The following is a 22,708-nucleotide window of genomic DNA, read 5'->3' on the forward strand; positions in this document are numbered from 1 at the left end:
CTGTGTGACCGACACTGGGAGAGACACTGTCCTTCAGTGTTACTCCTCTGAAGATGCCTGCTACAGCTGCTGGCGAAATATCAGGAAAGAAAATACCAAGACCACGGTCACACAGCCCGGATAACCTACAAGAACCAATGTAGTATGACGCTTTGAAATGTACGTACTGAAGCCTGATCTATGGGTGTGATTTGACCAATGACCCAATCATAGAAGTGAGCCCACTAACTTCATCTCTGCAAACTTTTACAACTCCTATATTCTAAAATGTTTTGGTTCTGTGGCCTACAGATGAAGTCTTTATTGCAGTCAATGATCTGGAGAAGATTTTTCCCTCTTAGGACATGCAACACCCAGTAAAGAGGAAACACCATCTTATTTCTACTCATCAATCTTATGTCATAACGGATTTTCCCTGTTAACAGAATCAAATCAGTAACATGAGTTTAGCATTAGAAGAGGAAAGTAAATCCTGATTGTCTTGGGGGGGGGGGTTGGAGGGGTTTTGCTCTTTTTTTGTCTGTCAAGTCACAACTTACTTATGGCAACCATGTTGGGTTTCAAATGCAAAAGCCAATCAGAGGTGGTTTGTCATTGCCTCTCTCGATATATTGATCCTGGTATTCCTTGGTGGTCTCCCATCCAAATACTAACTAGGACCAACCCTGCTTAACTTCCAAAATATGACAAGATCGGGCTAGCCTGGGATTTCCGAGTCAGAACACTTGTTTGGCATAGGTTGCATTTAATTCAGGAAGCTGTTCTATGGGAAGCAGCTAAATAGCTGATCCAGCAGAAGCTGAGGAAGTGGACAGATAGTGGAATTTATGCAAGTATAATTTTCTTTCACAATGCAGCTTCCATAGCAACATAGCAAGACACTCATCTGATTCTTCTGCTGTAATCAAAATAATAATCTAAAACAAATATAGTAAGCAAATAGAGAGCCAAGGGTATCATCTTTATAATGCTGCTGCAGACAACGCACTCACCTTCTACGGAGTTGGCTGCAGTGGACACCGGGAGTCACTCCAAGCTGTGGCGGACGCTGGGAGCCACTCTGGGGCCAGCCATGGTGGACGCTGGCCCTTGAACAGCTCCCAGACACCACTGTGGCCATACCTAGAGGCCTGCGGCCCTGCCTGGCTCAGTTACAGGGGAGCCACTCCAGGCCCGAAGCAGCTGCTGCAGCCAGTAAAAGGGGGAGAAAGAGAGATGATGGGGAATATTGACAAGACAGGCGGGGGGGGGGGGAGAAGAAAGAAGCAGGATTGTTAGAGGGGGGAGAAATAGAGAGGGGGTAGGTTGACAGAAGGGGACGGGAAGAAGGAAAAGATTGTTAGAGAACGGGGAGAAAGAAGGGAAGCAAAGGGGGGTAAGGATGCACCCTCCCCACAGATTTCTTGTGGATCCCCACTTGTACTAATATAAATAACAAATACAAGCAGGTATACTGTGATATATCTGTTCTATGATATATGGTAGCATCCTAGTTAATGTTTTATCATATTTCCATTAGGTAAATATGTCTTCTGAATCCAGCTATGTTTCGCTTCACACTGGGCAAAAGATGCCACTTGTAGGATTGGGTACTTGGAAGAGTGAAGCTGGACAGGTAAGCTGTGAGCTCAGTATTGGATGGAGGAGGGAATGCAGAATTCTGCTCTAAACCATTCAAATTCTGTAACTAGAAATACATACATTTTGTGGTTGGGCAAAAAGCAGATATCAGATGGCTAAGAACTGTAGGCCCTTGTAAAGATTTTATGTTTCTTAGTTAAAAGATTACAATTGTCCTCCTGTAGGCTCATGTCCTCCTCTCTTCCACACTATCTTCCTCCATCATGGTGTGGCAATGTATCTGCATCTGTAGATGGCCCAGGGCATGTTTTTCCTGAATTTAAAAAAAACGGCACATACACACACAGCCCAAGTGATGTCCTTCCCCCATGGTGGTAAAAATTCTATGATTAGTTAGCTGATAATGTTCTACTCTTTAAATGGTTCTCCAGATATGACGTTTGAGGTATGATACCTAATCCTGTTTAATGGTAGGCTGGGAATGTGCTTATCGTAATTATCTCTAAGTATGGTTGGAAATCCAGCTTTAAAACCTGTAGGTAAAATTATGCAACTGTTCTTAGAAAAAGCTCCAAGTGTCTTCTGCAATGTTCATCTTTTTTCACTAATTGGCTTAGGTTGCACACTTAGGAATAAGCCCCATTTAACACTTTGTTGCTGACTTCTGAATAAGAATGGTAGGATTGGGATCTTCTATTCTCGCTCTGAGAGAGAAGGGCATCTACGATTGGGTATTTCAGCTTCGCATGCTTCGGGAGGCAGGACTTAAAGAACTTTCACTCCCACTCCTGTCTCCTGGGAAACGCCCCCTTTCTTCCCCAGTTCTTGCCCGCCTCGCTATCGGGAGAGTGTATTTTTGCAGCTCTCTGTGCAGCTATAGGAAAGGTTTCTTCTTGTTATTCGTTATTCTTTACCTAATCCATTCCCTCTTTACCTATTTTCTAACCTTGTGTATTATCCCTTCCTCTGTGTTTGTCCACCCTTCTGAGGGACCTTTGGAGGGTGAGGGGATAATAATTAGCTTCCCGCCAAAGCAAAATGGTCCTCCTCCCAACCAGACCCTTGGGTCATGAGGATAGTGTAATTGGCTACCAGATAGAATTTTTCAAGACTCCTCCAAGTCGGGCGATCCCTTCACCACGTCCTACGAACAAGGAAAAGCAACTGAGAACGTTGCAAGCAATACAACACCTAGTAGACATTCATGTCATAGAGGAAGTACCTCCCCTGGAGAGAAGATCGGGTATATATTCCGTCTTCTTCACAGTTCCGAAAAGAGACGGCAATTGGCGAGCCATTCTCAACTTAAAATTTTTAAACAAGTTCATCCATCGAAAAAGATTCCACATGGAGATGCTAAAATCAATCTCAGAGGCCCTCAGACCGGGGGACTTCCTCACTTCGATAGACCTCAGGGAAGCGTACCTCCATGTCCCCATCCATCCTGCACACCGCAGGTTCCTGTGCTTTCAATACCGTCAACAGCACTACCAATTCAGAGCCCTCCCATTCGGCTTAACCTCTGCCCCGAGGGTATTTTCAAAGGTCATGATTACACTGGTAGTAATCGCTCGCCAGAGGGGAATAAGAATTCACCCATATCTAGAAGATCTTTTTATATGTGCATCGTCGAGACAGCAGAGCCAGGAACACATGGACTGAAAATGCTGAAAGACCATGGGTTCCTGACAAATTTCGACAAGAGTCAGCTGACACCATCCCAGCACATTCGACATCTGGGCGTCTACATCGACACGTCAAGCAACCTGCTCAAACTAACGGAGGACAAAATCACCAAGGTTTGCGCCATTGCCAAACGCACAATCATCACCAAGTCATCTCGCCTCATGTTTTTGGCCAAATTTCAAGGACTGATGATATCCTGCATCCCTTGTGTCCAGTGGGCGAGGTTGCATGCAACACCCCTGCAAGGTCTACTTTACATTTACCAGAAGGACATCGCACGAAAACGCGACAGAAAACTACTTCTCCGGAACAGGTGAAGTCCAGCATCATCTGGTGGGCGGAGCCTACGAACCTCTCCAAAGGTCTGTGTTCATCAAACCCCCACCAGTGGAGATCTTCACCGACGTTTGCCTATCGGGATGGGGAGCCACGCTTCTGGGCCAACCAGCACAAGGAGCATGGACTGCTCGGGAAAGAAGACTTCATATCAACACTCTAGAGACCAGAGCAGTCCTAAAGGCCTTAAAAAATTTTCAACCACAGCTCCAGGGAGCAAATCTCCTGGTCAGAACAGACAATGTGGCCACGAAGGCTCACATCAACAAACGGGGGTGGGGGGGTCTCATTCAGCGACACTCAGCAGAGAGGCCAGATTGTTGATGCTCTGGGCCGAAGCCAACCTGTCTTCGAAGCCAACCTGTCTTCGATCTATGCGGAACACATTCAGGGAACCCTGAATGTACAGGTGGACTGGCTCAGCAGAGAAACCCTGAACGAGGCCGAGTGGTCTCTCCACAACAAAGTATTCCACCAGATCTCCCAACAATTTGGTCGTGCAACAGTGGACCTCTTCTCCGCAAGAGGAAATCAAAAGCTACTGAGGTTCTTCACACGGTACAAGCAGTACAGGGCGGAATAGACCGACGCGCTGGTGGCAACATGGCCCAGCGAACACCTGTATGCGTTTCCTCGGTTCCCTCTAATACCAAGAGTGCTATGTCGCATTAGGGAACTACAGGCAGCGGTGACACTAGTGGCTCCTTACTGGCCGCGACGACCATGGTTTCCGGTCCTGATGGAACTGTCCACACAGAAACCCTGGAGACTACCGGTCAGGGAAGACCTTCTACATCAAGGTCCAATTCTTCACCCCAACCCAGGATGGTACAAGCTGACCTCCTGGGCATTGAAAGGGACCAGTTTCTAGATTTAGGTTATCCCCCCAGAGATCACCGAAACCATCTCTGCGTCTCGCAGACCTTCTACGATCAGGATATATAACACATCTTGGAAAGCTTTTGCAAGGTGGTGCCGACGTAAAAAAGTCAACTCCCTAAAACCTCGCGTGGCTAATATCCTTCACTTCTTACAGGACGGGCGCAAGCAGGGACTGAAAGCTTCCACACTACGAAGACAATTAGCGGCCATCGCCACTATAGTCCCTAAGGTATCGGGATTTCCAGTTACAAGACACCCTCATGTCCAGGCCTTCTTGAAGGGAGTCACGCTGATATCCCCCCCCCCGATTGTTCATAGGTTCCCGACATGGAGTTTGCATACGGTCCTAACGGCCTTGACTAGGCCGCCATTCGAGCCCCTTTGCCAAGTGGACCTCAGTTGGCTGCGCATGAAAACTCTATTCCTTACAGCGGTGACCTCAGCACGCAGGGTGTCGGAGCTCAGTGCACTGTCTATTAGGCCGGGGCTCTGCACCTTCCATGCAGATAAGGTGGTCCTCAGACCAGACCTGTCCCTCTGTCCAAAAGTTAGTTCTAAGTTTCATAGGGAACAGGAGTTAGTTCTACCCTCCTTTTGTCCTCATCCAGAGTCACAGAAAGAGAAAGAATGGCATTCCCTAGATTTAAGACGAGCCTTTCATATCTATATCAGACGGACAGGTCCTCTTAGAACCTCTGACTCACTGTTTATCAATCTCACCTCGCCCAACAGGGGCAAGCCCATGTCTAGGACGGCAGTTAGTAGAACCATTACAAAATGTATATCTCATGCTTACACACATAGTAATCTACCTGTGCCTCCCAGGATTACTGCCCATTCAGTTAGGAGTGCAGCTACTTCTACCGCATTTGACCGTAGAGCCTCGCTAGATGAAATATGTAAGGCCGCTACGTGGTCGTCCATTTCCATGTTCGTTAGGCACTAAGTTAAACCTCTATGCTTCGTCGGACGCCGCCTTTGATAGACGGTCCTTCAAAGTGTGTTACAGGACATCTAATCCCTCCCAAGGCGGGCCAGCTCTGGTATGTCCCAATCGTAGATGCCCTTCTCTCTGAGTGAGAATGAGCCTTGGATACTCACCGTGAAGGCTCCTTCTGCTCTGAGATACGAAGGGCATCTCCCCGCCCAGACGTCATAGGTTGTATGGAGGGAGAAGCTCATGGGTTTAATTCTCAGCACTGTGATTCCATAATTACCAGTAAGGTGACGTTACACTTACCCTATAGACTACCTGTCTGGATTAAGCCAACTAGTTTTTATCATACGTATACTTCTGCTGTTACTTACCCTTTAGCACTGTCGTTTTGTACTGATGTGCTTACCTGTTACACTGTTTTTTACCTGTTAATTCTATTACATTCTTGAGTTTACTTCCTTCCTGTTGGGATGATGTTTGAGCCCTTTGATTCTCGGAAAGTATTGAACTGGAGAAGAAAGGGGGTGTTTCCTAGGAGACAGGAGTGGGAGTGAAAGTTCTTTAAGTCCTGCCTCCCGAAGCATGCGAAGCCGAAACACCCAATCGTAGATGCCCTTCGTATCTCAGAGCAGAAGGAGCCTTCACGGTGAGTATCCAAGGCTCATTCTGGACCCACATGCTCTATTCTGGACCCACTGGTTCTCCATTGATGGTCTTTGTGATTTGCAATGTTAGAGAAGCAAGATACTGAAGAAGGAGCACACACCATTTCTTGCGTAAGATTTATAGGCCCTGTTAAATAGCCGGTCCCAGCTTCTCTGAAACACAATTTTCCGTCTCTGCTTATTTTGTGTCCTTTGTGGACTGATACGAAGGTGACATTTTTGCATATTTTTTCAGTTGCTAGGATTCTTGCTTCTTTTGAAGTCACTGACACCCCCACATCCAACTTACTTGCTCTTCATCCTAACAGAAATTTGTATCCCTAGTGAGACAAGGGATCATTTCTGTACATTACCTTTAAGGCTTTAAAGGCAACTGTAGGGTTTTTTCTCTCTTCTTCAGTGGAATTCTGTGACTGGGTAGTGACACTTTTCATAGTGACAAGGGTATGTACAACCTGTAGTTTATGGCAGGAAGAGTTTCACATGCTGTTTATAGTAACTACCCCACTGGTATTTTCAGAATAATAATGTTGACTATAAACCATTCCTGGGACAAAGTAAAGAAAATCTTTCAGTTGGCCTTATGATGAGGGAGGGGGCAGGGATTGCTTTGTCATTTTGAGTAAAGGAGACTGATCTCTCATTCAGATGATCTATTAGAACATCAGAGAGCTTATGAGACTCTTTATCTACTGCCTAGGCTCCCAGTATCAAAAGGAAATTAAATTTGATAGTTAATAGAGCCTCTGATCTTCTTCTTTTTTTGGAGTGGGTATCTGGAAACCAAAGGATTTTATCTCCCTTTGAGGTAATTGGTTCATGCCTTCTCAAACATGAAATGCAAGAGCTTTATGAGATGAAGGATCATCTAAATATACTTTGATTGTGCCTGTAGCCTTTGTAAAATGTTGTTTTCTCTACATATAATTTTCTTTTAAATTAAAAAGAATAGGTTATAGAATTCTTAGCTTAATTGAGAGGAATACAAAGTGTCCCTAAAAAGCTTGCATTTTTTTAATGGTTGTGTAGATCCATGAGTTGGTTTATATTCCTTAAACGTTGTTATAATGTGGTCCATGTGGTGGTTACCTATGGTGAGCGCTTATTGTGCATTATCTGCATTGTAAAAGCACACATCCAAGGAATGCATTTTGACTAATTATTTCTGGAATGGGCTGGCATTACATTCAAAGTGTGCATATTATTATCCCCCCAAAAACACAGTCAACCCTGTGTTTGTTGACGTAAGGGCTTGTTTTTAATATATGCATCAGCACTTTGTAATAAATGTACGTCATTATATGTTGTTGTCATTAGTTGTAGATTCAGAACATCCTTTTCAGCTAAAATAAAGTAGACCACAGATTCTGATACACTGATCCTCTGTTTATGCTTTCAGGTAAAGGAGGCAGTAAAGTATGCCCTCAGTGTAGGCTACAGACACATTGATTGTGCTACAGCTTATAGCAATGAGGCAGAGATTGGTGAAGCTTTCCTGGAGACTGTTGGGGATGACAAGGTAAAGAAAAGAGAATGCATATAGAATGCAACTGAAATATGATTAGGCATAGGCCGTGTCTTATTTCATCTTGCCTCTGATTACAAAGAAACTATTGTAATTACCTCTCTTTATAAACCCATCTGCATCACAAACAAAAGCTGAGCCTGTTCTATGCTGCAGACTTTCATTAGCTTGGAATTCTATCCTTGCTGTTATTGACCTTTTGTTGCTGCAAAATATTTCCATGGGTCACAGTTTTAAGAAGATGCAGTTGCTCTGCTGCCCCTGGGAAATCACGCTTAACTAGCACATTCTTACTGATCTTTAGAGCAGAAATGAAACCTAACTTTATATGCCTGCGATAGAGATGGCACATAAAGATCTAATCCATGAATGAGCAACACCCGCAATTTCCTTGTAATTCACATAATCTGCATAATATTTCGATTTACTTGGTAGATCTCAAACTGCATACTGTGTGGTTTTATGAAATATTTAACCTAAAAATGTGGAAAATACTTTTGAATATTGACTCAGAAAAACTTAGTATTGAGTTAGAGGGGTTTTTTGCCTTCAGACTTACCCATGCAACCTTCATTGTGTCCAGTAATATTTGAAAACAGACTTATGATTTCTCTACCCTACACTTATTTCTAAAAGACTGTTAAGAGGGAAGAACTGTTTGTGACATCAAAGTTGTGGAATACCAAGCATCACCCGGAAGATGTGGAGCCAGCCTTGAAGAAGTCCCTGGACGATCTGAAGTTGGACTTCTTGGACCTTTACCTCATGCATTGGCCACATGCCTTTGAGTGAGTGTCAGTGGGGAGCATGAAACCACAATGGCAAGGTGGAGGCCATGGGCAGGTCAGCCATCACACCTGCAGAGATTAGGATTCTTTGCCACAGATCCTTCAAATGTTTCAGTGAATCTACAAATCCTGTTGTATTTAGTTAGTGGTAGGATTGTATGGAGTGTGCCCTTCTGCCCTACTTCCAGGTATGGAAATGAAACTATGTAAGAAGAAATTGAAACACTTGAAATTTCTTTTGGGGGACAGGACTGATCATTTATTTATTCTATGTACTTCATTGTCGCCCCGCTTTTCTCCCCAATAGGGTACCAAAGTGGCTTACATCTCTCTCCTGTTTTCTATCTCACCAACCCTGTGAGAGAGGTTAGGCTAGAGCTGTGAGGACTTGGGAGAATTTTTTTTCTTTTCCCCCAAGGTTCTCCCCCCCCCCCCGGTTTTCTGATGGAAAAATGGGGACATTTAGGGATACACAGAAAATAAACTCCTGTGAAATATTTCTCTTTTAGCATTTTATTAAATTGTTAACAAAATTACAATTAACAAAATAAACAAAAAAAGGCTTCTTAAGATAAGTGTGGTAATGCTTAAAATGTATAACATGAAAAAGTCTGAGGACCTCTTTCAATTTTTCCATTGGGAAATGTTGGGGAACACAGAAAAAACTGCCTGTGAATTATTTTTGAGTGAGAAAAACCTTGTCCTACAAAGCATTTCACTCATTCCAAATGTACAGCATGAAAAGGTCCGAGTATCTTCTCCTTTTTCTTCTAATGGAAAAAGAGAGCTTTTTGGAGAGCACTGGAAAAAACCTCTTATATAGTAGATATATACAATATTTTCAAGATTTTTTTTGTTTAAATGTAAATCGTTTTGGTGACAATTAACGAGCTATAATGTGTTTAATGATTATACATTAATAAAGAGTTCAGTGATTCTTGTAGGTTATCCGGGCTGTGTGACCGTGGTCTTGGTATTTTCTTTCCTGACGTTTCGCCAGCAGCTATGGCAGGCATCTTCAGAGGAATAACACTGAAGGACAGTGTCTTTCTTCAGTGTTACTCCTCTGAAGATGCCTGCCACAGCTGCGGGCGAAACGTCAGGAAAGAAAATACCAAGACCACAGTCACACAGCCCGGATAACCTACAAGAACCAATTAACTCTGACCGTGAAAGCCTTCGACAATATAAAGAGTTCAGTGTTTTCATGTTATAAAGTTTAGCTTAACATCCAAACATGCTATCGTGACCCTGAGAGTTTCTGTCCAAATAATACTTTGTTTACTAGAGAACTTGTTTTTAACCTTCAAATGTTATGTTTTCCTGTGACTCAGATGGCAAAAACTAAAGGTATGTGTGTTATGGTACCATAGAGTGCAGCAGTTTGCAGCTATTTCTTAAGTATTGGGTATACTTTCACATAGCATATTTCAATTCCCCCCCCCCAAAAAAAATTTCTGTTTTTCCCTGAAAATTTTTATTGGCTTCAAAACTTCTGGAAATTTTATATAGGTAAGGCTGAGAGTGTATGACTGGCCCAAGGACACCCAGCCAGCTTCCATGGTAGAGTGGGGATTCAAACTTGGGTCTGCTGGATCCTAGCCCAGCATTTTAACCACAACACTATGCTATCTTGTCCAAGCAACCCATGCCCTCAGAACATTATTAAAACCAGCTATAAACCAGTTGCTCAAACAATAAGTGGGAAAAGTAAAATGTGAAGAAAGGAATGCCATTTCTTTGTGGAATCTCATGAAATGTGCATTTACTTGTTTCCAGTAGGCTTAATATTATTTACTCTGTTGTCTAATAGACAGGGAGACAACCTGTTCCCCAAGAATCCTGATGGCACGATGCGTTATGATTACATTGACTACAAAGAAACCTGGAAAGCCATGGAGAAGTTGGTTGCAAAAGGCCTTGTGAAGGCCATTGGATTATCCAATTTCAATAGCCGCCAGATTAATGATGTCCTTAGTGTAGCTTCTGTCAAGCCAGCTGTGCTACAGGTAAGGTAGAAGCAGGAGAGGAGGAAAGATCACTTCCTGAGATGAAAATTTTCTAGGTATATGAGAAATGAGCCATAAGGATTGGTATTGGGACTGAAGAGAGGGAGGGATAGGGGAGGGAACTGTCGCAAAAGTTGAGAATGAAAAGACCTAGACAAATAAGACATCAGGTCATTCGAGGAGAGAACTTGCAAGTTGTCCTTTGAAAATAGGTTTAAGCAGCTTGAATGTTTATTGGAAAGAGTGCTTCCCCCCCTTTTTAAAGCATGTACAAAATACCACAACTCTCCCTCCACTAAGTCTCCATGCTCTCTATCCTCCCATTATACACGCTTTCAGGATCACAGATTTTAACTAAAGCATTTAGTGAAATTTGATAAGTATAGGATGTGCATGTTTCCCTACTCCCAATACAGGGTAAAAAGTAGGGGATATAATGCATGGGGGATAAGCTACCTTCACAGACCTCCAGGTGCCCTCCAATTTTATTAAAAGTTTGTGGAGAACAGCTTCCGCAGAGCATAATAATCTCTGTCAGTGCCAGGTCAACCCTATCCTTCTGCCAGTGATCTGTTGCTGGGAGAATTCTCCTTTCAAGGCTCCTATGCATTTAGACATTAACTTCTACTGTAAAGGTAAAGGTCCCCTGTGCAAGCACCGGGTCATTCCTGACCCATGGGGTGACATCACATCCCAACGTTTTCTAGGCAGACTCTTGTTTACGAGGTGGTTTGCCAGTGCCTTCCCTAGTCATCTTCCCTTTACCCCCAGCAATCTGGGTACTCATTTTACCGACCTCGGAAGGATGGAAGGCTGAGTCAACCTTGAGCCGGCCATCTGAAACCAATTTCTGTAGGGATCAAACTCCGGTCATGAGGAGAGCTTGATCTGCAGTACTACAGCTTACCACTCTGCGCCACGGGGCTCCTAACTTCTACTGTAGGAGTTACTTTTTGTGACTTGTGACAGGATTACTGTGGTGTTCTGGTGTGCAAGTTCCATAGCTAATTCTCTGGCAAGTGTCTCGCCAAATTGATTGACCACTGGGCAGCTCCATCCCGTGGGTTGTCTGCCTTGTGTGTTAGAATGGGAACAAAGAGAGTATAAGCTCCAGCTTAGTAGCTTTTGGAGAGTGTGGTAGATTCTAAATAGTAAGCCCAGCAATTCTGAGGAAATAGCACTGCAGAATTTTATTGACTGGGAAGAATAGTGGATCTAGGGTCCTTGTTCCTGTTGGCTTGTAATCAGGGACTGATTCTTCTTTTCTACCAGCCTCTGATCTTTAACCCGTTATTTCTGACTTAGTTTGAGTTTCCATTTCTTCATTTCCCATATGGGTAGTCTTCTGTTCCTAACCATGTGTACTTTCTGGCATGGCATAGTATTTGGACTTTTTGTGTGGGCTAGATTGCTTGACTTCTGATCACCTGTGCTCAGTTGTGTGGCTTCTGCTTCTTGCTTTTTCTTTTTGTGCCTACTCTTTATACTGTTCTGATTCACATTTTTTACCCTGATCCTTGGAGGAATATAATATTTTCCTTTTTCTGAGTTCAGAATGTATTCACTTCAAATTGCCACTGAATGGTAAAAGTGTTGCTGTGTTCATCAATGGATGTGAAAGCTAACATATTTCAGTTTTTTAGAAAAGGAATTTTGTGGACATCTGTAGGGTAGTAGATTTTATTTTGCTTTTTTGCCGCTTTCTTGTTTTTCCAGCTTTGATAACCATAGCACACTTCATTTGAATGTAGACATATTTCAGTCTTGCATGAATAAGGCTTATATTCTCAAAGGTTTACTGTGTAAGCATTATGAATGACCTACTGTTAAAGGAGCTCCCTGCGTATATTTCTGAATGAATCACTGTTCTCGGGTGTATTTCCTTGTTGGAAGGGAGCAAGCCTACAACTAGAAACTGACTCACAGGGCAACCTTCCCTAAGGCTTGGTGATTTTGCTCCATGTCTTTTTGGGGGAATGATTAAGCTTACAACCTTAAACACAGTTACACCCTTCTAAGTCCATGGATTTCAGTGGGTTTAGAAGAATGTAACTCTGCTGAGTGCTGACGGTGCAATTCTCAGATCTCTTTAATGAGACAGGGCAGAATTTACCTATTTCCAGCAGTGGAATAGGCCCACGTCAGAACAGTTAACAAAAATGTGGTAGGTACTTGGGAATCACAAGACCTTATTTAGTTCCTTACTGTGTAGCAATCTAGTGTGTCTTGCTACACAGCTCAAATTACTGAGTCAGGCTTTCCCTTCCTATTCCTTGGGAGGTGTTCAGATTCCTAGGGAGGTGCTCAGGTACCAGATGTGTAGTCCAGTAGCCAGGGACATAGCCCTTAGGGAGAAGAATGATGGAGTACTCTAGACATGTTACAGATTTGAAGTGTCCCATCGGATCCTCTGTAATAAAACCCCTTGTAAAAACAAAATAATCTCTTTACAACATTGATTTAGCCTGGGTTAACCTGTCTCTCAGCATTCCTTAGAGTATTTGTAAATGAGAATCTGATAAGTGCCTAATATAAATTCTTAAAATCAGATGTTTGCAGGACCAGTGAATAATCTGAGAATATCTGAGGCTGCAGAATTGCTGAAACTAAGCAAATGACGACCGGATCCATTCACAGGGTTAAAGAGTTATGGAATAGTGTAATATATTAAATGTTAAGGGGGAAAATCAGGTATCTGAGAGGTAAGGAGATAAGGAAGTCAAATAATTCCAGAAGCCCACCATTGTATCTTTTCCGGGTTCCATGGTTTGGTTTTACAAAACTGCACTCTGTAGGTAATTTACACTAGATAAGTTCTATTAAAGTCACCAGATTTCAGAACCCTTAAACAGTAGATTGCAACTAGACTTGGGTTGCCAACCTTCAGGTGGGACCTGGAGTTTCTTACAGAGATCAGTTCCCCTGGAGGAAATGACAGGTTCAGAGGGTGGACTCACACTCCTGCTAAGTTCCCTCCCCGGACTACACCCTCCCTAGACATTGCCTCCAAATCTCCAGCATCCCACATTGGCAACCCTAGGTAAAGCGTGCATAGTACAAGAAATTCTGTCAGTTCACACCAGTATGAGATAAAGAACTGAAAGTGTCTGAGAGTATTCTGCTCCTAGTTGTTCGAGCCACAGTTTGTTAGCTCTGCGTATTCAGATTGATAGAGCTATTTAGTGTGAAATCTCTTCAGCTTTTTAGCATGATAAATAGTTTATTTATGGCCCTTAGCCAGATAAAACCAGAAACATGGACTAAAATATTCTTACAAACAAAGAATTACAGTCCGAGTCTTATAACACTTAAAAAAAGAAATAACAACCGAGACACTTCTGCCAATTGGGACTTTTTAGCATGAAAAGTGTGAGGTCTTTCCATTTGGGAATCATGTGGCTTGCAAATGCCAAAACTGACATTTCTTTTGTTCTGCCCCATTGTGACTTGTGTTGGTCTCCCTCCTATCTGCCATGCAGGTTGGTGGGGGCCAGTGCAGGCTGTGAGGATGCACAGTGTGGCTAGCAGATGTACATCTTATCACTGAGAAATGGCTTGTGCAGCAATATCTTGGCCACCCAGCAGTGGCGGACTGGTCTAAAAATATTGGCTGCCAGGAGACAAAGGGGGCCCACCCACAATTATAAGGCTATCATTTAAACTTTATAAGAAACAAATAAAATGGTCAAAAATACCCAAGTGGAAAAAAGGTACAGTTAATTTTTTTCTAAATAAATGTATATTTTAGCAATTACAGTGTACCTATATTGTACATATTACTGGCAGTATACAGTAGATACTAAATGTTAAATACATTGTTATAATTGAATTTTTAATTTTTTTTAAATTTTAAATAAATGGTGGATAGTTGTCTACAGTAATAATAATATTGGAACTTCTTGAACTTATATTTTCAAGCTACTAAAAGGTCATTAAAATTTTTAACATATTGTTTAGGGCCCCCCACTTCATCAGAGGCCCACAGGGCCCACTTGCCATCGGGCAAGCTGACACCCTGGCCAGTCTGCCACTGCCACTCAGTTTCCTAGTTGTCAGTGGTTGAAATTTCCCCCCTTAAATCTGCTGTCTGATGTTGCGATTTTTTTTTTGTAGCGGACTGCTCACTACTATATGTTGTTTTGATAGGTAGAATGTCACCCTTACCTAGCCCAGAATGAGCTGATTGCTCATTGCCACCACCGAGGCCTGGTGGTAACTGCTTACAGCCCTCTTGGTTCACCTGACCGTATGTGGAAGCACCCAGATGAGCCAGTACTGCTGGAGGAACCAAGCATCAAAAAGCTGGCTGAAAAATATAGTAAATCTCCTGCTCAAATCCTTCTCAGGTAATAATTGTTCGGCACTTGGCTGAGATAACAATTTTTAGAGCAACTCATTAAAATGTATACTTGAGAGCTCAATTCTCTGTTACTTGATTTTGTTTCTTAATTGCAAGGAAACATTTAGAACTTCTTTTCCATTTCTTATGCAGTAGGATTTTGACTCCTTACTGATTAAAAGGTTTTTGTGAGCTCTCTTAATTATGAGAAGTATTTGTATTTTACCCTTCCACTATAGTTCAAAGTGGTTCACAACAGTAATGAAAGCAGATGAGGAAAAGCCAATAAAAACAAAAAAATCTCTATTATAAACAGCCAGGGGAAAAGGCCATTTCCACACTGGCTGTCTGCTCTGGGTTCAATGCTATTGGGAGTGGGTTTTTTTCCTGCTTCCCCACAGCATTGTGGTACATCCGTACACCTCCCAGGATTTCCTTGGCTTTTCTTCAGTCTTTCTCAAACTTGCTCTGCTCTGACTCTTTGGGTAAGATCACTAAAAAGGCTGCTATGCATACTGCCACAACAATATAACAATATTCTAGTGCCTATTTTAAAAAAGAAATTACAAAGTGAGGTGGCTGCTGCGGGGGGACTAGGACAGGGAAACTGCAGGGAATCCTACCATGTGGAAGCCTCTCCATTACCATTATATTTTATCAGCAGCTACACCAGCAACAGGGGAACCACACAAGCCCATCTACTAAAGCCAACTGATCCCATAACAGGAAGCAAAAGCAGAACTGGAGAATAGCATCAGGATAAATTAAGATTAGAGGCAGTAACCAGCTAAAATTAGTTTCCGTTTAAGTGCCAACAAGGATGGTGCCAGACTAATATTTTAAGGAAGGCTGTTCCACAGACATGATACTACCACATCACATTTGCCACTTACCTCAACTTTGTTTGCGGGGGCACACAGAGCAGGGCATCTGAAAATTATCTTAGTTGTGGGGGGTAAGAGAATTGGGTGCCTGGCAAAACAGGCTCAACTCCTTGCAAACCCAGTTATCACGAAGAACAGAGATCCTGGAGGTAGCAAGAAGCTTGCAAATAAGAAAGAACATGGTATCAAGATTCTCGATTTTAGCTTTAATGCAAAGGTTCAAGTAAGTGTGTCTTCTTAAAAGGGGTCACTGATCTTGAGAATCTGCTTTGTGGTTACTTCAAACAAACTAGTCTGGAGCTCCAAATTTTAAAATGACACTGTATATAGGTCTTAGCCCTGAATGTGCCTTAGAAGGACTGAAGTGTCATTGAGGAAAGGAGCAATTGCAGTTTCATATTTCCCTGTTGGGCTAAACCATTGGATGTTGCTTAGGCTGTGTAGGAGGAATAACAGCCTCTCTTTATCCCTGTTGCAGATGGCAAGTGCAGCGCAAGGTGGCCGTCATCCCCAAGAGTGTGACTCCTGCACGCATATTGCAGAATCTCCAGGTTAGTGAGGCTCTCTGCTTGGACCTTCAGAAGCAGATAGCATTGACTAGCAATGGAAAGCCCTCCTGGCTGGTGAACATCTTATCTATTTGTGGCTTCACTAGAGCTAATGCACCTCCACCTTTTCAGTTCTAGGTAGCATCTGTTGTAGATTCAGAGATAGGATGCTTCAGAGAGCATCAAAAGAATCCCTGAGACCATGGTAACCATTTATTTGCACATGAAGGAGGGCAATAAAATAACACCTGAGACTCGAAGCAAGAGAGAGGTTTCTATTCTGGGATAGCCCATTTGCCTTAATTTACAAGGGGGACGGATTGATGAGGGTTGTAAAATTGGGTGGGGGGAGGTATATGCCAGGGAACCTGATTGGGGAAGAGTTTGGGGTATCTCCCATGAGGACAGGAGCCCTGATTCTGGATTGGGGGAGGTTACCATCAAAGCAGACAGAAAGGTTTTAAAAGGTGGAATCTCCCTTTTTTCTTTGTTCAGATACCTTGCCCAGATGCTGGGACCTTTGGCTGGGACCCAAGCTCCTCTGCAAAGGGGGCAGTAGGGAGTTTGGGGATGTGTTTACTAGCTAGACCTATGCTTTATATTTCTTTTCCTTAGCTCTATCTCACTAGGCATGACAGCTATTTTCTATGTATTTGCTGTAGCTTAATCTGTAGTAATAAAGGTTATTTCCTGTTTTAAGGAAGCTGATTGTGATTCACATCCTACCCACATGCCTAGACTAGTCCTAGACGCTGAGAACGAGCATGCGTGGGGGGGAGGGGGCTAAGTAAATGGATGTTCTGCCCTTTTTAGTTGCTCAGAGGCAGCCTTACCAGGGTTACCTAAGGCACTGGTTATGTGATAGGTTGGGTTTTATTATTTGGGGTGGTGGCACGAAGATAAACATGCTTTTGTGTGTGTTATACGCCATCAAGTTACTTCTGACTTGTGGCGGCCCTATGAATGAATGTCCTCCAAAATGTCCTATTGTTAACAGCCTTGCTCAGGTCTTGCAGACATGCTTTGTTACATGCAAGCAATAATACAACATGCATGTAAGAACACACAGGTCCAGGGCGGGTTTGTGACAATAACAACACACTGTAGTGAGTAGATCAGCTGGCTTTCAGGCCCTGGCCTTGTTTGGTGGTTTTGATGTTAGATAACGAACTACTGGTTCAGAATATCCAGGCCTTGTGGTCTAAACATTCATTTGCTTAGCTTGTGATGGTTCTCCTGTGCTTTAAAGAGTCTTTCCTTTCCTGCTTTGTTCTTGTGTACTTCTGACAGGACCTAAATTCACTATCTGCTCTTATGTTAATAAAGACTTTTAAAATTTAATTTCAAACATTTTTCTTATGTTTAATTTTTCTTCTGGATTTGAATGGGATGATCATAATATCTTTGATGTTTCTCCTAAGGCTTTTCTTTAATGTTTAGACAAAAATAAATCTCTTTAAACATTATTTTGGTATATTGTGCTGGCAAGCAGGTGTGTACCTCTTGCAAATGCAATTACATGTCTAATCTGTACACACTGGCATCCTGTTGGCAATATTACAGATTGCTCGAGCAGATCGATGCAAATAGCTACTGATTTTGATCTGCTTGTGTGACTTGCAAGTTTTCGTTAGGAACATGACAACCGCCTGGCTTATTTGGAAGTTGCTCCCTCCAGGCTGACAGAGGCAGGATTAAGATGATTTACTGCAAGGCTAGTGTGTTCTCCTAAAGCCTTGAGCAGGCAGCTTCTGTGTCTAAGCCAAATTTTTCTAAAGATACAAGAGAACACAGAACAGCAATTCCATCTTTGATCCTACCCAGTCCTATCCTTAGTGAAATTTCTGTTGAACAGTAGAAAAACATTATCCCCTCTGTAGTCTTTCCCCAAGGTGGCACAGAACTAATGAAATCTGAGGGGGGAAGAAAGGAGAGCATGTGAATCCTGGAAAATTTAAAAACTTAAGAGAACTGTAGAAAGAAGATGTGAGAACAGAAAATGATTGACAGGAGAAGAGCAGGGCAACAGAACCATACAATCTTTGGGGTTTCAAAAATATCTATCATGGAAGCCAGTGTGGGTGTAGTTGTTAGAATGTTGGATTATACCTGAGAAGGCCCAGGTTCAAATCCCTACTTGCCATGTAAGTCACTGGGTGACATTAGGCCAGTCATTCTTTCTCAGGCTAACCAACTTCACAGGATTTTTATTTAAAACATTTTTATGCTACCTTTCTACCCAACTCAGGTCAATTATGCCTGGGAGGTTTTGGCTTGGATTTGTGCATCTAGAGAGCAACGTTTTCCCCATCCAAATTCAACAGTAAGCCCCCATGCAGAGTTTTCAGAATTGAGATGGGGAAAATGTGCATCTAGAGAGCAGCAAATCCAAGGCAAAACCTCTCTTGCATAAATGGCCTCAGGGTTCCCAAGGTGGCAAAGATTAAAAGGTCCTGTACATTTTATTTATATATAGATAAAGGATGCGGGCAGCTGGGAGGGTGTGCCTGGTCCCCACAAGGGCCTGGCTGCGTCCTGCAAAGGACGGGGGGTGGGGGGCAGGGGCCTTGGCTTGCGGGCCAGATAACAGCCCTCCGGGGGCCGTATCCGGCCTGCAGGCCGCCTGTTTGACACCCCTGCCGTAGGGTTTTCCAGACGAGATGTTCAGAGGTGGTTTGCCATTGCCTGCCTCCATGTCACGACCCTGGTGTTCACTGGAGATTGCCCATCCAAATATTAACCAGGGCCGACCCTGCTTAGCTTCTGAGATCTGACGAGATCAGGCTAGCCTGGGGCTACCAGGTCAGGGCAAGAGTTAGTGAGGGAACGCCAAACAAAACAAAAGTCTTCATCCACTAGCACAGAGGTTGGAAACCTTTTTTCCACCAAGGGCCATTTGGATATTTATAACATCATTCGCAGGCCATACAAAATTATCAACTTAAAAATTAGCTGACCAAGCCCCAAGCAGGCAGCTGCCCCAGATGACCCCCCCACCCCGTGCGGGCAAGCAGGCAGACATCCAACCAGTGGCACACTCGCCCACCTGGTGGCACAGGATGGTCTGTTGCACCAGCTGGGAGTAGCTGTCCAGCCACACACCGGAGTTGCTCCTGCTCCATATGGTTGGGGCTGGATTCTACAGCCGGCTCCTGCTACCTCCGCCTGCAGGGATGAAATGAGGACACGCTGGCTAAGAACTCTCCCTGCCTCCTTTAATTACTCCATGGTCACCACTTCTGCCCCCAGCCCTCTTGTAGTACAGAGGAAATTTGTTTCTCCATGGCCCGGGTGGGAAAGGGTTAACACAGTTTCTTGGGCGGTCCTAGCAGCTCCATAGCTAATGACTCTTCTGCAAGGGGGAAAAAGGTTCCTTTTCTCAGCAAAACAAACTCACATCTGCCTTGAATAGAGGCTATTCCTGTCCATGGGAGGGGGCGGATCACCAGTCTTAGATCCTTCTGAGATAGAGATCTGCTAGGACCCATGAAGGGCCAGACCAAATGCTTCTGCGGGTCTTAAACAGCCCTCGGGCCTGACGTCCCCCACCCCTGCACTAGCAGAAGACGACGATAGAGGGAGACAGATTAATCTCCCTGGGGAGGAAGGTCCAAATTTTCAGCACCATGACTGAGAAGGATTTTTTCTCAGGTTGCCACCCATCTAGCCTCCAATGGCAGGACACCCAAAGCAGGGCCTCTGAAGGTGACAGTAGTGGCAGGGCAGGATGGTATAGGAGTAGGCAGCCCTTAGGATTGTTGTAAGGGAAGAGGGAAGAACTATACATACTGCCCTGAGCTCTGTGGAGGAAGGGTGGGATGAAAATATACTGATTGAATGAATAAACAACCATATCTGAGAGATCTGCAGGAATTTGATGTGTTGTACAATCCATGGCACAAGATGAATCGGTACAGTAATTCTAAGCTAAACTAAAAGATACTTATCTTAGTAGTTGCAACTGAACCGAAAATTCCATGTTTCCCATATCAACAACAACCATTTCCAGGCTTCCAGACCTCCTTATTTAGGGCCCAGTCACTCACCCCAGCCAGTGGTTTCTTTAGCTAGCTGCAGGGAAGCTGAGTGGTAGAAACCTTGTTTGTTGAATTTTTCAGATAGAAGCAGGGTAAACATCTTGCTGGAAATCCTTGTTGAGACTCAAAGAAACCGGAAATGAACTGTATTCTATATATACTGTCCATTTGATATATTAACTAAGTGGCAGTTGCTTAAATTGCAGGAGGAGGCTGTTAACAATTTTCTATACATAAAAATAACTAAAGCAAAAATGCTTACACCACTGATTTCTTGAACTGGGTTTATACCAATGTGCCCCATGTAAGAGAAATATAGCTTAACAGTTGCTAGAAAGGCAGGATAACATGCAGTTTATTAAGACTAAATAACAAAAGCATTTATTTTTTGTTTTAGGTGTTTGACTTCAGCCTGACCGAAGAAGAAGTGAGCTATATTGGAAACCTGAATAAGAACTGGCGATACATTGTGCCAATGGTCACGGTAATGTTTCTATATTGCGCTGTTTAAAGCATTTTCACTATATTTTAAAGCCTACCTACTCCTTCAAGTCAGGCCCAGATTTTTTTATGAGTTCCTCTCTTGGTAACTGGTATTCCATCAACCCTCTGAATAACAACCGCCCAAGCAGAACTCAAAACAACCCATTATGAGATAATCTTTTGAGAGGGGTATCGGATATCAGCAATATACCCTTTGCTTTAATTTCAAAATAGGTACCCTAAACACTGGGCCAAAATCCCTGTGGTAGCTTTTAAAAGAACCCACAAGAGCTGCTTCAGATCTGATGTAGATAGTATAGCTCCATCTAAAAGTACTTCTGCATGATACTGGCCTGGACTACAACCTCTTTGGCAGCTTAGCGAACAAATAGGCCTGATAATCTAGAAAACCTTTTGTACCAGTAGCACAGAGGGGAAATCTTTCCATGCAGTCAGATTGATCGATGTAGTCAATAGCTTTGAAAATTTTGTGGCCTCTGTATATTGGTCCAAAAGTGATTTTTAGCTGCAGCCATAAAATTTGCATCACTTATGAAGTAGGCCTAAGAAAACAAGGGGCTTAGGAAGCTGTCTTGTAGGTGAGGTTTGTATTGCTATTTTTATCTGTGTTCAGGTTTCTTTTTAAAATCTTAATAATTATACAGGTTGAGTATCCCTTATCTGAAATGCTTGGGACCAGAAGTGTTTCGGATTTTAGATTTTACGGATTTTGGAATATTTGCATATACATAATGAGATATCTTGGGGATGGGACCCAAGTCTAAACACGAAATTCATTTTTGTTTTATATTCACCTTATGCACATAGCCTGAAGGCAGTTTTATGCAATATTTTAAATAATTTTTGAATGAAACAAAATCTGTGTACGTTGAACCACATGAGGTCAGGTGTGGAATTTTCCACTTGTGGTGTCATGTCAGTGCTCAAAACGTTTTGGATTTTGGAGAATTTCGTATTTTTGGATCAGGGATGCTCAACCTGTACATAGTATCGTTTGTGTTACATGTCCTCTAGTTGCTCTCAGGATATGAGACAGGTATTTTAAATCCTGGAAACCCAAAAGGATGATAGATGCTTTTCTTAAATATCGTGTCATTAGAGGATTATAGCATCAAGCTTGCGCCCTTCTCTACTGAAAGATCTTCTTAATCTTTGGCTGATTCTTTATTGTTTCCCATTATTTCTTTCAAAACTTAAAAAAACCTGCGCCTCTTCCCCGCCGTTCCCCTACGCCGTTGTTTCAGGAATGGGCTGTGAAAAATGTAGTTGCCTTTGAAACCTCAGCCATGATGGCACTTCCTTTTGACTGTCTTCTTCTGTTTCACAGGTGGATGGCAAACTGGTAGCAAGGGATGCTGGACACCCTCTCTATCCTTTCAATGAGCCCTATTAACTCCTGCAGTCTTTAAGACAAAAGATGAAACTCCACTCAAGGTTTTTTTGTCACAATTTTTGCTATATTAAAAAAAATTCCTAATCAAATGTTTTTCCCCCCGTGGTGTTCTTTTTGACTTTTATTAAATGGCACAGATTTGTTAAAGATGTAGGAAGACAGTATATACTTACTTAAAAGTCTATAACATTAAACATTCTATTAGATATTAAATAACTGTGTTCCTTTGTTTTAAAACCTGTGCCAAGATTGCCATGGAAATGAAAATACCTGTGGAAGGAGTAGAAAGAAAATGTCATGAAGTGAAGGGTCTAAAAAGTAAAATAGATGTTTGAATCTCCTCTCTTGATCCAAAATTAGCAAAATGATGCTTAGGGTGTGACAACAATGTTAATTGACTTGACCCTGAATATGTTGTAATGGGTGAAGCCAATTTGCAACAAATATAGCTTGAAGCAGAAGAATATGCTTGGTATTATTTCTGCTTTTGATGCCAGATGCTAATACTATATCAGTAATCATTCCGCTTCCTGACCGTATGTTTTTACCAAACCAACTCCATCAGCAATATATGGACTTTTAAGATAAACTAAC

The 22,708-nt window shown here is 42.8% G+C and overlaps 1 protein-coding gene across 1 annotated transcript; it reads left to right on the top strand.

Annotated features, from left to right (window-relative positions):
* Positions 1-1,524: 1,524 nt before the first annotated feature.
* AKR1A1 (aldo-keto reductase family 1 member A1) lies at positions 1,525-22,144 on the top strand. Its single transcript, XM_056867709.1, has 8 exons — positions 1,525-1,615; positions 7,487-7,606; positions 8,249-8,400; positions 10,214-10,409; positions 14,556-14,755; positions 16,111-16,183; positions 20,615-20,701; positions 22,049-22,144. Exons 1-8 carry the CDS (start codon positions 1,526-1,528, stop codon positions 22,112-22,114), a joined length of 984 nt encoding a protein of 327 aa, XP_056723687.1. The 5' UTR covers position 1,525; the 3' UTR covers positions 22,115-22,144.
* Positions 22,145-22,708: the final 564 nt, after the last annotated feature.

The sequence above is a fragment of the Euleptes europaea genome, chromosome 2 (genome assembly GCF_029931775.1).
Source record: "Euleptes europaea isolate rEulEur1 chromosome 2, rEulEur1.hap1, whole genome shotgun sequence".
NCBI classification, from domain to species: Eukaryota; Metazoa; Chordata; class Lepidosauria; order Squamata; family Sphaerodactylidae; genus Euleptes; species Euleptes europaea.